Source organism: Pseudophryne corroboree, chromosome 2, assembly GCF_028390025.1.
Source record: "Pseudophryne corroboree isolate aPseCor3 chromosome 2, aPseCor3.hap2, whole genome shotgun sequence".
In the NCBI taxonomy this organism is placed as follows: Eukaryota; Metazoa; Chordata; class Amphibia; order Anura; family Myobatrachidae; genus Pseudophryne; species Pseudophryne corroboree.
Genome location: NC_086445.1, coordinates 516,042,796 through 516,059,751, shown reverse-complemented (window position 1 = coordinate 516,059,751; position 16,956 = coordinate 516,042,796). Strand labels below are relative to the sequence as shown.

The window sequence follows — 16,956 nt, the reverse complement described above, 5'->3', positions numbered from 1 at the left end:
TTTAAAGAGTGGGTATTACAAGATTTCTTGCTGCACTGAGACAACAGTGAATCTTTTGTTTAAGCCAGTGGTTTCCAAACTTTTTTGAATCACGGCGCCCTAGAATATCAGAATTTTTTTCACAGCACTCCTAGGCCAAAAATGTCTTATTGAGAAATTTAAAAAGAAATATTACATTAAGTAGATTGTGTTTATATGTCATCCTTAGGGTCAGTTGTGTGGTGAGGGACAAGATTTGCTTCTGTTTGGCTACATATTTTATGACTGGCAGCCACCAGCACTGATTTTGCCTAGTATGTTGACCATGAATAATTTGAATTGGTCCTGGACCACTAACCCATGGCACCCCTGCAAGTGTCCCGAGGCACCCCAGGGAGCCACGGCACACAGTTTGGGAACCTCTGGTTTAAGCTATAATGGTACCATCATGTGGTCAAAATATCACATATAGGGATAGGAAAGCAATATTGTATGTTCTTACTAATTATTAATTTGTGCTATATGCAGTATTATGTTCATTATACCCTCCCTTTAATACAATAAAATGTCTCCCTAGTCCATTTAGCGTTCTCATGAGTTTAACATACATGTATTTAGCACAGATAATACCAAGTGTTGGGATGTCATTTCTAGGTGACATAAACCACCATATCTATGTATTATTCCATATACAAATACTGAACCTACACTGGCACTTAAAACCATGGCCTGCATGCCAGCACCTGTCAATGTTTCTCCATGTGATTATGGCATCGGACAGAGTTCTGTCAGAAAATGTAGTATGGCATATGTTATGACTCTATAGAAATCAGAGGAATAAAAAGTCATGTTTAAGAGATAATCTCTATCCCCAGGGTAACTTCTCTACCTCCAAGGAGACATGTCCTCTTCAGATGAAGAAACGCTCAGCGAGAGGTCATACCGGAGCGAGAGGTCCTGTCGCAGTGAGAGATCTGGCAGTCTGTCCCCCTGTCCTCCAGGTGACACACTCCCTTGGAATTTGCCTCGACATGAACAGAAAAAGAGGCAGAGCAAAGACTCAGTTTTGGACCCTGCAGAGAGAGCAGTAGTCAGAGTGGCAGGTGAGTAAATTTCCAGTTGCTCAGAAAGTGTTGAATGAAGATGACCATTAATTGAAATATGATCCGGAACTTCAGTCTGATCTTACAGTGTAATAGGCCCTACACACATGCCGATTTGTTTGAAAGATATGAACGATCTCGTTCATAAATGAACGAGAACTCATTCATATCTTTCAGTGTGGAGGCTCCAGCGCTGAACGATGCGCGGCCCCGCGCTCGTTCATCGCTGGTCCCCCGTCGGCTGTGCATGCAGGCCAATATGGACGATCTCGTCCATATTTGCCTGCACTTCAATGGAGCCGCGTGACGGGGGGAGTGAAGAAACTTCACTCCCCCCGTCACTGCCCCCCGCCGCCGGGTCGCTCATCGGCCGTATCCGCCGTCGGGCAGCTCGTCGGCGGATCAGCCAGTGTGTAGGGCCCATTAGTTATGCCTGTCAGATTGCACCTTTATACAACATATGTCCTTCATAATCAGAACCAATTAGAAACTGCATGCATGGTAGATGCAGACCTGGTAACTTATTTCAAAGATATGTTTAACTCAAAACAGCATTTCAAAGAAGTATGCTTAACTTGCTTCTGCCCCTGTTCCACCAGTGCAATGGATTGCACGTTTTAAGTACATGTAACTAAAAATGCTGGTGCAAGTAATGTGCATGCGCAAATTGTAGGTGAGGCACACATTTCAACAGTGGAAACATAATTGCATACAACTCCTTGCAAACAAATATAGAAAAAATTAGGGCGCAAAAGATATACACTTAGGGGAACATTTACTAAGCAGTGATAAGAGCGGAGAAGTGAGCCAGTGGAGATATTTCCCCATCAACCAATCAGCAGCTCTGTATCATTTTATTGTATACAAATTATAGATGTTACTTCAGTGCTGATTGGTTGCCATGGGCACTTCTCCACAGGCTCACTTCTCCACTCTTATCACTGCTTAGTAAATGTACCCCTTAAATTACTTAATTAAAAATCAAACTTCCACATTAGTGATAACCTTTCAATAGCAGCTCCCAAGGGTGACTTTAGCCGGCCACGTTATATAGCAATAGAAATTAGCAATAATACAGGTAAAATTACTTAATTAGAAAGCGCTTAAAATCATTTAATTTTTAATATTCAATATATAGTATTCAAACAAAAAATCAATAAAAGTCAATAAAATATCCAACAGGTGTTGAGAAACATCAAATATTCTCTCCTACTTGAATTGATCACTGGCTCCAAGTTAATTGAAAAGCCATAATATGGGTATTAACAACAATCAGATATTAAGATGGACTTAATAGAGTGTGGTGTTCATGAGTTTCTGCAGCCTGCTATATGCTACTACCTCCCACTTTTAAAAGGTTTTATCTCAGCAATTTGTGTCTCAGCCGTCACACAGAAGCAGTGTGAATTAGGTGTAGGTGAGTGGTATAAAGTCCTAGTTCCAGCGGGCGGGAGGGAGGTCGCGGCTTCCACACTAATGCTCGTCCTAGCATAACAAGTCCGTGGTTACACAGGAAGGAGTCCAGCATTTGCATACAAAGCTGCAATGCTCAGCTGTCCATAAATAGGCCAATTATGTTATGCCCAGGGCCGGTGCTGACCAATTTGGTGCCCTAGGCAGGATTTTGTCTGGTGCCCCCAAAGGTACGCATGCACATAAAAAGAGAAGCGTGGCCTTGTGGTGCTGTGCTCTCCTCCCATGCAGAGCCGGCGCTTCCACTAGGCAGCTTTAGGCAGCTGCCTATGAGCGCAGGGAACTCAGGAGGCGGCACGCTGAGGCTGCCAGCAGCCCTGGTCCCCCTCCCTGTAGCCCACATGCAATACAGCAGCAGCAGCAGGACACCCGGCGGCATGGACACACTACTAGTAGCAGCGCTGCGGGGGTAGTCCTGCAACGCTGCTAATGATAAACCAATGCTGCATTCAGACTGCAAATGCCAGATCCTACCCGGTAAGACAAATGTGTACTTACCGGGTGGGATCCGGCATTTGCACTCCGCTGCTGGCTTTCCGACCCGGCAATATACCGGGTCGGTTGCCATAACAAAGGAGCGCGCAGCAGCAGCAGGGGCGGGGGTGGAGGCGGCGTCGGGAGATGAGCTCATCTCCAGCGCCGCCTCTCCCTATCTTGTGAATGGGAACCGTGTCGCATCGACACGGCTCCCATTCACACCGCACCTGACCCGGTAATCAACCCGGGTAAAACCCTTCTTTTTTACCGGGTTGATTTACCGGGTCAGGCGACCCGCTAAATCGGCCAGTGTGCTTTCACATCGCACACTGACCCGGTTCGACACGGCAATATGCCGTGTCGGTACCGGGTTATTTGTGCGATGTGAAAGGGGTACAAGTGATAGGAAACTGATGCTTTTTGGCCATTCCAGGCCACTGTACCCTACCCAGTGTCCCGGGATCCACCACTGATTTTGTTTAATTCACCGCCTCTCTGCAGAAGATATGCAGCGGCAGCAGAGAGGTGGTTTCCCCCTCGGCCGGTCCCGTCACCGTGTCCCTTCTCTGCCGGCCGGAGCCGGCTCCATAGACTGCTGCTTTGTGTATGTGTGTGTGTGTGTGTGTTTTTTAAGGGGGGCGTGGCCACATGTCCGTGATTAGGCCACGCCCCCGACTTTGCCAGTTCTCCCCGCGGTCTGTCTGTGGCTCTGCCTGGCCTGCCTGCTCTTTGGGAGACTGGCTCCTGTGATCAGAGCTGGAGCTGGAGGTAACTACTGTGGTAGTGGGTGTGTGCCTCCAATATATGAGTGTGTGTGTGCCTCTGTCCCAGAGTGTCAGTGTGTGTGTGTGTGTGTGTGTGTCCCCGTATCAGTGTGTGTTTCTCAGTATGAGTGTCGGTGCGTGTTTGTGTGTGTCTCAGTATCATTGTGTGTGTGTGCCTCTGCCTCAGTATGAGTGTCAGTGTGTGTGTGTTTGTGTGTGTCTCAGTATCAGTGTGTGTGTCTCAGTATGAGTGTCAGTGTGTGTGTGTGTCCGTATCAGTGTGTGTTTGTCAGTATGAGTGTCAGTGTGTGTTTGTGTGTGTCTCAGTATCAGTGTGTGTGTGCCTCTGCCTCAGTATGAGTGTCAGTGTGTGTTTGTGTGTATCTTAGTATGAGTGTCAGAGTGTGTCTCAGTACCAGTGTGTGTGTGTGTGTCTCAGTACCAGTGTGTGTGTGTGTGTGTGTGTGTGTGTGTGTGTGTGTGTGTGTGTCAGTATCAGTGTGTGTGTGCCTCTGCCTCAGTATGAGTGTCAGTGTGTGTTTGTGTGTATCTTAGTATGAGTGTCAGAGTGTGTCTCAGTACCAGTGTGTGTGTGTTTCAGTATCATTGTGTGTGTGCCTCTGCCTCAGTATGAGTGTCACTGTGTGTTTGTGTGTGTCTCAGTATCAGTGTGTGTGTCTCAGTATCAGTGTGTGTGTGCCTCTGTCTCAGTATGAGTGTCAGTGTGTGTGTGTGTGTGTGTGTGTCTCAGTATCAGTGTGTGTCTCAGTATCAGTGTGTGTCTCAGTATCAGTGTGTGTGTCTGTGTCTCAGTATGCGATTCAGTGTTTGTGTCTCAGTATGAGTGTCAGTGTGTGTGTGTCTCAGTATGTGTGTGTGTGTGTGTCTGCCTCAGTATGAGTGTCAGTGTGTGCCTCAGTATGAGTGTGTGTGTGTGCATCTGCCTCAGTATGAGTGTCAGTGTGTGTGTGCCTCAGTATGAGTGTGTGTGCATCTGCCTCAGTATGAATGTCAGTGTGTGTGTCTCAGTATGAGTGTGTGCCTCAGTATGAGTGTGTATGTGCCGCTGCCTCAGTATGAGTGTGTGTGCCTCTGCCTCAGTATGTGTGTGTGCCTCAGTATGAGTGTGTGCCTCTGCCTCAGTATGAGTGTGTGTGTGCCTCTGCCTCAGTATGAGTGTCATTGTGAGTGTGTGTGTGTGTGTGTCTGCCTCAATGTGTGTTTTATTTACCCTGTGGAGGCCAAAGTGTTTTTTTCTTTTTTTCCTGAAAGGGGCAAATGTTTATTGTTATTTATTCCTGTGGTGGCCAATGTTTTTTTTTTTGGGGGGGGGGGGATGGGGGGGGTGTAGGGGAATGGTGGCTGAAGTTTTGCCTAGGGTGCCAAGAACCCTTGCACCGGCCCTGCTCCCATGTTATGGGCACTACATACATGACGATCCGCCGCCGAGCTGCCCGACGGCGGATACGGCCGACGAGCGACCCGGCGGCGGGGGGGCAGTGACGGGGGGAGTGAAGTTTCTTCACTCCCCCCGTCACGCGGCTCCATTGAAGTGCAGGCAAATATGGACGAGATCGTCCATATTGGCCTGCATGCACAGCCGACGGGGGACCAGCGATGAACGAGCGCGGGGCCGCGCATCGTTCATCGCTGGAGCCTCCACACTGAAAGATATGAACGAGTTCTCGCTCATTTATGAACGAGATCGTTCATATCTTTCAAAAAATCGGCATGTGTGTAGGGCCTATAACCCCCCCCCCCCCCCCCCCCCCCATCCCGTCAATGTCTCTCCAACTCCAGAACGTTGTTAAAATAGTGCATGCTAATATATATAATACCTCAAACAACATGACTGAGGGGGAGATGTACTAAGCAGTGAAAAGAGTTGAGAAGTGAGCCAATGGAGAAGTTGCCGTGGCAACCAATCAGCTGCTCTGTATAATTTTATAGTATGCAAATTGTAAATGTTACTTCAATGCTGATTGATTGCCATAGGCAACTTCTCCACTGGCTCACTTCTCCACTCTTTCAAAGCTTAGTACATCTCCCCCTGAATCCCTGCAGTCTCCGGCCCCAGTCCACACTTATATTCTTTAAAGTCTTCAGGCCGCCCACCGCTGTCTTCTAGCTGCCCGACACTGCGGCTCCTCTGCTCTGTCTCAGTGAACCTGCCTCTCGTAATGACACTGCGTCGCAATGAACAAAAAAACTTTATTGCATCAGCAGTGGCCGGTGCAATAAAGCTGCAATGACTGCGATAAGCTGCACCCTGAAATTGTTAATTAGACTTTAGATGTCCAGCCTGCGCTGGTGCCCCTAGGTTTTATAGATGCCCCCAGGCATTTGCTTTTACTGCCTAGGGCTGGCTCTGGTTATCCCGGACATTGCAAGTTTTCCAGCACACTTCTATGTGGCGCGAGGCAAACTTACATTGTGGATGGATGTGATCCGCCATTCCAGAATGGCACATTGGGTCGTACGCATTGAATTGAATTGCTTTCTTAAGGGTGTATTTAACAATAATTGCAAAGTTCTTGTGATTTTCTCTGTTATTGGGCCAGCTGCTACAAAAATTAGCTGTCACAATGAAGTTTAACATCTATACTTTAGCCGTTAATAGTAGTGGCTAAAGTTTACAGTGTCGGGTTCTGTCCTGGCAGTGGCGGATCTAGACTAGAGATGAGCGGGTTCGGTTTCTTTGAATCCGAACCCGCACGAACTTCACTTTTTTTTCCACGGGTCCGAGCGACTCGGATCTTCCCGCCTTGCTCGGTTAACCCGAGCGCGCCCGAACGTCATCATGACGCTGTCGGATTCTCGCGAGGCTCGGATTCTATCGCGAGACTCGGATTCTATATAAGGAGCCGCGCGTCGCCGCCATTTTCACTCGTGCATTGAGATTGATAGGGAGAGGACGTGTCTGGCGTCCTCTCCATTAGAATAGAGATAGATAGATTAGATAGAGAGAGATTGTGCAGAGTCGCAGACAGAGTTAGTTTACCACAGTCAGTGACCAGTGCAGTTGCTAGTTAACTTTTATTTAATATAATATATCCGTTCACTTCTCTCTGCTATATCCGTTCTCTGCCTGAAAAAAAAAACGATACACAGCACAGTCAGTCACACAGTGTGACTCAGTCTGTGTGCACTCAGCTCAGCCCAGTGTGCTGCACAGTCATCAATGTATAAATTAAAAGCTTATAATTAATTGTGGGGGAGACTGGGGAGCACTGCAGGTTGTTAGCAGGAGCCAGGAGTACAATTATATTAATTAACAGTGCACACTTTTGCTGCAGGAGTGGTGACCAGTGCCTGACCACCAGTATAGTATTGTTGTATACTACTAATATCTCTTTAAATATCAACCAGTCTATATTAGCAGCAGACACAGTACAGTGCGGTAGTTCACGGCTGTGGCTACCTCTGTGTCGGCACACGGCAGGCAGTCCGTCCGACCAGAATTGTATTATTTATTATTATATACCTACCACCTAACCGTGGTTTTTTTTTCATTCTTTATACCGTCATAGTGTCATCCTAATTGTTACGAGTATACTACTATCTCTTTATCAACCAGTGTACAGTGCGGTAGTTCACGGCTGTGGCTACCTCTGTGTCGGCACACGGCAGGCAGTCCGTCCGACCAGAATTGTATTATTTATTATTATATACCTACCACCTAACCGTGGTTTTTTTTTCATTCTTTATACCGTCATAGTGTCATCCTAATTGTTACGAGTATACTACTATCTCTTTATCAACCAGTGTACAGTGCGGTAGTTCACGGCTGTGGCTACCTCTGTGTCGGCACACGGCAGGCAGTCCGTCCGACCAGAATTGTATTATTTATTATTATATACCTACCACCTAACCGTGGTTTTTTTTTCATTCTTTATACCGTCATAGTGTCATCCTAATTGTTACGAGTATACTACTATCTCTTTATCAACCAGTGTACAGTGCGGTAGTTCACGGCTGTGGCTACCTCTGTGTCGGCAGTCGGCAGGCAGTCCGTCCATCCATAATTGTATTATTATTATAATATATACCACCTAACCGTGGTTTTTTTTTCATTCTTTATACCGTCATAGTGTCATACTAGTTGTTACGAGTATACTACTATCTCTTTATCAACCAGTGTACAGTGCGGTAGTTCACGGCTGTGGCTACCTCTGTGTCGGCAGTCGGCAGGCAGTCCGTCCATCCATAATTGTATTATTATTATAATATATACCACCTAACTGTGGTTTTTTTTGCATTCTTTATACCGTCGTCATAGTGTCATACTAGTTGTTACGAGTATACTACTATCTCTTTATCAACCAGTGTACAGTGCGGTAGTTCACGGCTGTGGCTACCTCTGTGTCGGCAGTCGGCAGGCAGTCCGTCCATCCATAATTGTATTATTATTATAATATATACCACCTAACCGTGGTTTTTTTTTCATTCTTTATACCGTCGTCATAGTGTCATACTAGTTGTTACGAGTATACTACTATCTCTTTATCAACCAGTGTACAGTGCGGTAGTTCACGGCTGTGGCTACCTCTGTGTCGGCAGTCGGCAGGCAGTCCGTCCATCCATAATTGTATTATTATTATAATATATACCACCTAACCGTGGTTTTTTTATACCACCTAACCGTGGCAGTCCGTCCATAATTGTATACTAGTATCCAATCCATCCATCTCCATTGTTTACCTGAGGTGCCTTTTAGTTCTGCCTATAAAATATGGAGAACAAAAAAGTTGAGGTTCCAAAATTAGGGAAAGATCAAGATCCACTTCCACCTCGTGCTGAAGCTGCTGCCACTAGTCATGGCCGAGACGATGAAATGCCAGCAACGTCGTCTGCCAAGGCCGATGCCCAATGTCATAGTACAGAGCATGTCAAATCCAAAACACCAAATATCAGAAAAAAAAGGACTCCAAAACCTAAAATAAAATTGTCGGAGGAGAAGCGTAAACTTGCCAATATGCCATTTACCACACGGAGTGGCAAGGAACGGCTGAGGCCCTGGCCTATGTTCATGGCTAGTGGTTCAGCTTCACATGAGGATGGAAGCACTCAGCCTCTCGCTAGAAAACTGAAAAGACTCAAGCTGGCAAAAGCACCGCAAAGAACTGTGCGTTCTTTGAAATCCCAAATCCACAAGGAGAGTCCAATTGTGTCGTTTGCGATGCCTGACCTTCCCAACACTGGACGTGAAGAGCATGCGCCTTCCACTATTTGCATGCCCCCTGCAAGTGCTGGAAGGAGCACCCGCAGTCCAGTTCCTGATAGTCAGATTGAAGATGTCAGTGTTGAAGTACACCAGGATGAGGAGGATATGGGTGTTGCTGGCGCTGGGGAGGAAATTGACCAGGAGGATTCTGATGGTGAGGTGGTTTGTTTAAGTCAGGCACCCGGGGAGACACCTGTTGTCCGTGGGAGGAATATGGCCGTTGACATGCCAGGTGAAAATACCAAAAAAATCAGCTCTTCGGTGTGGAGGTATTTCACCAGAAATGCGGACAACAGGTGTCAAGCCGTGTGTTCCCTTTGTCAAGCTGTAATAAGTAGGGGTAAGGACGTTAACCACCTCGGAACATCCTCCCTTATACGTCACCTGCAGCGCATTCATAATAAGTCAGTGACAAGTTCAAAAACTTTGGGTGACAGCGGAAGCAGTCCACTGACCAGTAAATCCCTTCCTCTTGTAACCAAGCTCACGCAAACCACCCCACCAACTCCCTCAGTGTCAATTTCCTCCTTCCCCAGGAATGCCAATAGTCCTGCAGGCCATGTCACTGGCAAGTCTGACGAGTCCTCTCCTGCCTGGGATTCCTCCGATGCATCCTTGCGTGTAACGCCTACTGCTGCTGGCGCTGCTGTTGTTGCCGCTGGGAGTCGATGGTCATCCCAGAGGGGAAGTCGTAAGCCCACTTGTACTACTTCCAGTAAGCAATTGACTGTTCAACAGTCCTTTGCGAGGAAGATGAAATATCACAGCAGTCATCCTACTGCAAAGCGGATAACTGAGTCCTTGACAACTATGTTGGTGTTAGACGTGCGTCCGGTATCCGCCGTTAGTTCACAGGGAACTAGACAATTTATTGAGGCAGTGTGCCCCCGTTACCAAATACCATCTAGGTTCCACTTCTCTAGGCAGGCGATACCGAGAATGTACACGGACGTCAGAAAAAGACTCACCAGTGTCCTAAAAAATGCAGTTGTACCCAATGTCCACTTAACCACGGACATGTGGACAAGTGGAGCAGGGCAGGGTCAGGACTATATGACTGTGACAGCCCACTGGGTAGATGTATGGACTCCCGCCGCAAGAACAGCAGCGGCGGCACCAGTAGCAGCATCTCGCAAACGCCAACTCTTTCCTAGGCAGGCTACGCTTTGTATCACCGCTTTCCAGAATACGCACACAGCTGAAAACCTCTTATGGCAACTGAGGAAGATCATCGCGGAATGGCTTACCCCAATTGGACTCTCCTGTGGATTTGTGGCATCGGACAACGCCAGCAATATTGTGTGTGCATTAAATATGGGCAAATTCCAGCACGTCCCATGTTTTGCACATACCTTGAATTTGGTGGTGCAGAATTTTTTAAAAAACGACAGGGGCGTGCAAGAGATGCTGTCGGTGGCCAGAAAAATTGCGGGACACTTTCGGCGTACAGGCACCACGTACAGAAGACTGGAGCACCACCAAAAACTACTGAACCTGCCCTGCCATCATCTGAAGCAAGAAGTGGTAACGAGGTGGAATTCAACCCTCTATATGCTTCAGAGGTTGGAGGAGCAGCAAAAGGCCATTCAAGCCTATACAATTGAGCACGATATAGGAGATGGAATGCACCTGTCTCAAGTGCAGTGGAGAATGATTTCAACGTTGTGCAAGGTTCTGATGCCCTTTGAACTTGCCACACGTGAAGTCAGTTCAGACACTGCCAGCCTGAGTCAGGTCATTCCCCTCATCAGGCTTTTGCAGAAGAAGCTGGAGGCATTGAAGAAGGAGCTAACACGGAGCGATTCCGCTAGGCATGTGGGACTTGTGGATGCAGCCCTTAATTCGCTTAACAAGGATTCACGGGTGGTCAATCTGTTGAAATCAGAGCACTACATTTTGGCCACCGTGCTCGATCCTAGATTTAAAGCCTACCTTGGATCTCTCTTTCCGGCAGACACAGGTCTGCTGGGGTTGAAAGACCTGCTGGTGACAAAATTGTCAAGTCAAGCGGAACGCGACCTGTCAACATCTCCTCCTTCACATTCTCCCGCAACTGGGGGTGCGAGGAAAAGGCTCAGAATTCCGAGCCCACCCGCTGGCGGTGATGCAGGGCAGTCTGGAGCGACTGCTGATGCTGACATCTGGTCCGGACTGAAGGACCTGACAACGATTACGGACATGTCGTCTACTGTCACTGCATATGATTCTCTCAACATTGATAGAATGGTGGAGGATTATATGAGTGACCGCATCCAAGTAGGCACGTCACACAGTCCGTACTTATACTGGCAGGAAAAAGAGGCAATTTGGAGGCCCTTGCACAAACTGGCTTTATTCTACCTAAGTTGCCCTCCCACAAGTGTGTACTCCGAAAGAGTGTTTAGTGCCGCCGCTCACCTTGTCAGCAATCGGCGTACGAGGTTACATCCAGAAAATGTGGAGAAGATGATGTTCATTAAAATGAATTATAATCAATTCCTCCGCGGAGACATTGACCAGCAGCAATTGCCTCCACAAAGTACACAGGGAGCTGAGATGGTGGATTCCAGTGGGGACGAATTGATAATCTGTGAGGAGGGGGATGTACACGGTGATATATCGGAGGGTGAAGATGAGGTGGACATCTTGCCTCTGTAGAGCCAGTTTGTGCAAGGAGAGATTAATTGCTTCTTTTTTGGGGGGGGTCCAAACCAACCCGTCATATCAGTCACAGTCGTGTGGCAGACCCTGTCACTGAAATGATGGGTTGGTTAAAGTGTGCATGTCCTGTTTTGTTTATACAACATAAGGGTGGGTGGGAGGGCCCAAGGATAATTCCATCTTGCACCTCTTTTTTCTTTTCTTTTTCTTTGCATCATGTGCTGATTGGGGAGGGTTTTTTGGAAGGGACATCCTGCGTGACACTGCAGTGCCACTCCTAGATGGGCCCGGTGTTTGTGTCGGCCACTAGGGTCGCTAATCTTACTCACACAGCTACCTCATTGCGCCTCTTTTTTTCTTTGCGTCATGTGCTGTTTGGGGAGGGTTTTTTGGAAGGGACATCCTGCGTGACACTGCAGTGCCACTCCTAGATGTGCCCGGTGTTTGTGTCGGCCACTAGGGTCGCTAATCTTACTCACACAGTCAGCTACCTCATTGCGCCTCTTTTTTTCTTTGCGTCATGTGCTGTTTGGGGAGGGTTTTTTGGAAGGGCCATCCTGCGTGACACTGCAGTGCCACTCCTAGATGGGCCCGGTGTTTGTGTCGGCCACTAGGGTCGCTTATCTTACTCACACAGCGACCTCGGTGCAAATTTTAGGACTAAAAATAATATTGTGAGGTGTGATGTGTTCAGAATAGGCTGAAAATGAGTGTAAATTATGTTTTTTGAGGTTAATAATACTTTGGGATCAAAATTACCCCCAAATTCTATGATTTAAGCTGTTTTTTAGGGTTTTTTTAAAAAAACACCCGAATCCAAAACACACCCGAATCCGACAAAAAAAATTCGGTGAGGTTTTGCCAAAACGCGGTCGAACCCAAAACACGGCCGCGGAACCGAACCCAAAACCAAAACACAAAACCCGAAAAATTTCCGGCGCTCATCTCTAATCTAGACTTAACTTTTAGGGGGGGGGGCGGTTTAAGAATTATGACTCCTCCCCCTAATTATAGCTCCTCCCACTTAGAGATGCCCTTCCCGTTCACTTCTAAAATTTCCTATTGTTGCCATTACTAATAAAATGTTGCCGGTTAGTAAAGAGAACCCTGCGCACTGGTGATACAGACTGGCGAATCACCATTCCTGCATAGCACACAGAATGAGCCGAAATTCACATTATAGCACACAAAATGAGCCGAAATTCACATAAAAGCACACAAAATGAGCCGAAATTCACATAAAAGCACACAAAATGAGCCAAAATTCACATTATAGCCCACAAAATGAGCCGAAATTCACATTATAGCACACAAAATGAGCCGAAATTCACATTATAGCATGCTGTATGAGCCGAAATTCGCATTATAGCACACAGAATGAGATGAAAATCACATTATACCACACGGTATGAGCTAAAATTCACATTATAGCACACAGAATGAGCCGAAATTCACATTATAGCACTCAAAATTAGCCGAAATTTACATTATAGCACATAGAATGAGCCTAAATTCACATCAGATCCACAAATGACCCCAGCGGTGCCAAATACTTAAATGCCACTATGGTGCCAGATACACAACTGCCCCAGCGGTGCCAGATACACATGACCCCAGTGGTGCCAGATACACATGACCCCAGTGGTGCCAGAATACAAATGCCCCCAGTGGTGCCAGAATACAAATGCCCCCAGTGGTGCCAGAATACAAATGCCCCCAGTGGTGCAAGATACAAATGCCCCCAGTGGTGCAAGATACAAATGCCCCCAGTGCCACAGTGGTGCCAGATACAAATGCCCCCAGTGGTGCTAGATACATATTCCCCCAGTGGTGCTTACCCTCCTGCTGCCAGTGCCACTGCCGCCGATTCCCGTCTCTGATGCTGAGGGGGAGCGAGCGACCGCGTGTCTCTTCTGAGCCTCCCTTCACTGAGTCCATGTCTCCGGCGGCCATTTGAAATATAGCGCCGGCTTGTGAGCCAATCAAAGCTCATGGGCCGGTAGCCAATCAAGAGCCGGTCCGTGAGCTCTGATTGGCTGACAGCCACAGACATTTAAAATGACCTGGCAGTGATATTGCCCAAATGCACTGTGAGGGCTAGTGTAGGCAGGGTGATCCAAATGCATCTCTTCTCAATTTTGGACTCTCTCCCTATAGGAAGGAGCAGAATGAGTGCAGGAGATATCCATCTCTCTTGTGATAACAACTTTATAGATAGGTATGACATATAAAAATGTGCAAATATGTGGAACTTGTTTCCACGTGTATAAGATGCCAGGCACTTTGATAAATAGGCCTCCTTAATCAACTTAGTTATAGGCAGCTTGATACACTTCGGTGGCTGGATAGGGCGGCCCTCTAACTTTAAAAGGACTTCTCATTAATAAGTTAATATTTTTAATCATTGAAAGTGACACCTAACTGCAATAACATTTGAACAGGCCTTTCAAACTAGTTTTACTAGCTGTAAGAAACAATATCTCAGCAAAGCAGGAAGGAGCTGCTGTACATTAATATATCTTATACATTTTCCTGGATCAGGTATTCTAAACAGCCAGTGACTGCCACTAAAATTATAATATAGTTAGACTGCTCCTTTGGGTGACGCATGAACCCTCCCATTTATTGGGACAGGCTGTTTATAAATAATCTTGTCAGGTAATAAGTTATTACAAGTTTTTGCTATCCTGCCAGAGAATCACATGCAACTCTAGAGAACAAAAGGATGACACAATATATTGGCTGGGAATGGTGTGTAGAGGGCTTTGTTTATGAGTTTAATTCAAGTTACTTGTGGTGGCTTGTGCTTATGAATATACATCTAAACACAGAGATTTGACATGAGCAAGTTTATTGTATTAATAACACATGTATACACAATAGGTAATTCACATTCCTTAACTCATGTGTAATTTGTACACCCCACCCTTTTCTGAGAGGTGCATTTAACTGAATTTAGTGTTCTGGAACCAGGTTAAACTAAATGCTAAACATGGTAAGAAGGGCTGGTAGCACGCACTATGTATCTGGTATACAGAGCAAGTAGATGCTGATGGAAGGCTGAATTTGCATTATTTGTTTCCATGGAAACACAAAGGTCTGAGCAGCCATTCTTCTAGTTGCCATGGTTACAGAGCTCTCATCTCGTATTTCCGTGAATGAGGGGGATTCTCTACTGGCATTTCTTTCCTTTGTTCTGTGTTCAGTATACTCTTCTCTGCCGACTCCACCAGATCTGTGTGCAAAACGTGACAGAGTAATCCTTATCCTGCAATTCAAGTAGTGGAGGAGAGATCATTTCACAATATACTGCAGCAATAATCACTTTCCCTTACAGCAACAGCTAACTGAATTGTCCACGCTCTAAAGGACACCGTGACCTAGCTATTCCTTCTTTGTAATACAATGGCCTACTATAATTTATGGTGAACAATGCATGCTTTATCTATACTAGTAATAGTTTGCTTATGAAACAAATATTGATTAAGATCCAGTACAGTCTTGTATAATACATGATTCATAAATCTCAACATTAGGCTCTTTATCATCATAATCATCATCATCATTATTATTATTATTATTAGCTATATCTAAGCAGCCTGATTAGCTTATTTACAATGGCACCTGTCAAGGGACGGGATATATTAGACAGCAAGTGAAAAGTTCCTGAAGTTGATGTGTTGGAAGTAGGTCAATTGGGCAAGCGTAAGGATCTGAGCTTTGATAAGGGCCAAATTGTGATTACTAGACAACATGGTCAGAGCACAGAAAAAAGAATATGATAGAGTCTGCACAAGATCACTCAATATGGGTAATAGATGTTATAAAATGATGTTGTTAGAGCAAAGGCTCTAATATGTGAACCAACATCTGGCCTTTAATATACAAACAAAAAATTAATATTAGGCGCTAGGTTGGTGGTGCTCCCAGAGATAGTTCAGTAAACTGATACACAAAAAAAGGGGGGATGGTTCCCGTATAGTACCGGAGCCAAAAGAAAAAAGAAAGACTATATATCTTTTCTGGGGCACACTTGTAAATAAGATGATATGATGAGTTTCATTAAAATATAACTTTTATTGTCAACCTTCATAAAATATTGACTATAGGCAAAGGGAGGGGGGGGGGGGGGGGGGGAAGTGAGGAAAGGCACTGATAGTTACAGATAATGATTGAAAGGCTATAGTCTAAATAAATTAAAAAAATGTTGTTATCTAAATGAATCACTGAGAAAATAACAAAAACAAATTGGCATGTTGGTTCTGTGAGTAAAATTATATGGGTGTCTCCAAGTGATTAATATGGTAGAAACCATATATATAGGTATGAAAATTTTTCTCCCTGTAATTGTAATAATTAAATAGGTAGTGAAAGTATCACTGGAAGAAAATTATCAATAAATAACAAATGACCAAATGGTGGGTTGTGCCTGGCTCAGCACCGATTTCTGAATGTATCTTAAAGGGGAAAAGAGGGAGGAAAGGTTTCTTGGTCCTGTGTCCTGTGTTTGGATAAAAATACCTGCAGTACCCGGTATTCCCTGGTGGTCTCCCAACCAGGTACTGACCTGGCCCACAGTGCTTGGCTTCCAATGAAATACCCTTGTTGGTAGCTGGATGCATCCAGTGAACAAGTTTCGTAGAGCGAAACGTACGTCACTTCCGGTCCGGTGTTCCGAACTTCCGGTCGGCGGACCGCGGACACCGGCGTCTCCACGCCTGGCTCACCCCTTCCCCACGGACTCCCTGAAGCTGCGATCAGCTACCAACAAGGGTATTTCATTCTCCTACGTAACAGTAGGTCCCTGGCTTTGTTTTTGAAACTGACCTTATTTACAAGTATCACGGACAATTTGTTATTTGTTTGCTGCAGATCACAAAGATAATCAGAATATACTAGCATCCATTATAAGCATCCACGGCCTTTTCTGACAATCAGGTTAACAAGCCAGGGAAATAATAACATTCTAGCAGCAGGAGGGTCCGGTCATCATTATTATAATTACTATATTATATATATATATTCCTCATGTATCTTTTTTTCACACATAGGGGACTTTTTTGGGACACACTACGCATCTGAAATGGGTTGCACCCATGATCTACCTGAATGTAATATTGTAGTATTTTGCTAACATACTTATTCAGCATTTAATTATATCCATTTGAAGTAACTACTATATATTTTCTAAGGCAAACCCATTTCTGGAACACCCTCTCATTCTGTTAAACAATCTTGGTGACTCTGCAATGCAATCTGGCAACAGGGCACCATTATAGTTATAAAACAGAACAGC

At 45.6% G+C, this 16,956-nt stretch overlaps 1 protein-coding gene and 1 long non-coding RNA gene across 16 annotated transcripts in view; one reads left to right on the top strand and one right to left on the bottom strand.

Annotated features, from left to right (window-relative positions):
• The first annotated feature begins 862 nt into the window (after positions 1-862).
• Positions 863-16,956, top strand: part of MACF1 (microtubule actin crosslinking factor 1) — a 564,002-nt gene continuing 547,908 nt past the window's right edge. For 9 of the 15 annotated variants that reach the window (XM_063954121.1, XM_063954124.1, XM_063954111.1 and 6 more), the window contains exon 1: positions 864-1,082. In XM_063954121.1, the coding sequence (XP_063810191.1) occupies positions 881-1,082 (202 nt within the window). In that variant the 5' untranslated portion in view covers positions 864-880. Of the gene's footprint in view, positions 1,083-16,956 lie in introns of all 15 variants that reach the window. The other 6 variants (XM_063954114.1, XM_063954106.1, XM_063954123.1 and 3 more) reach the window with 3 other exon arrangements.
• LOC135032827 (uncharacterized) overlaps positions 14,495-16,956 on the bottom strand; it is a 49,917-nt gene continuing 47,455 nt past the window's right edge. Inside the window, exon 2 of the long non-coding RNA XR_010228310.1 lies at positions 14,495-14,928. This is a non-coding gene — a long non-coding RNA (uncharacterized LOC135032827). The remainder of the gene's footprint in view (positions 14,929-16,956) is intronic.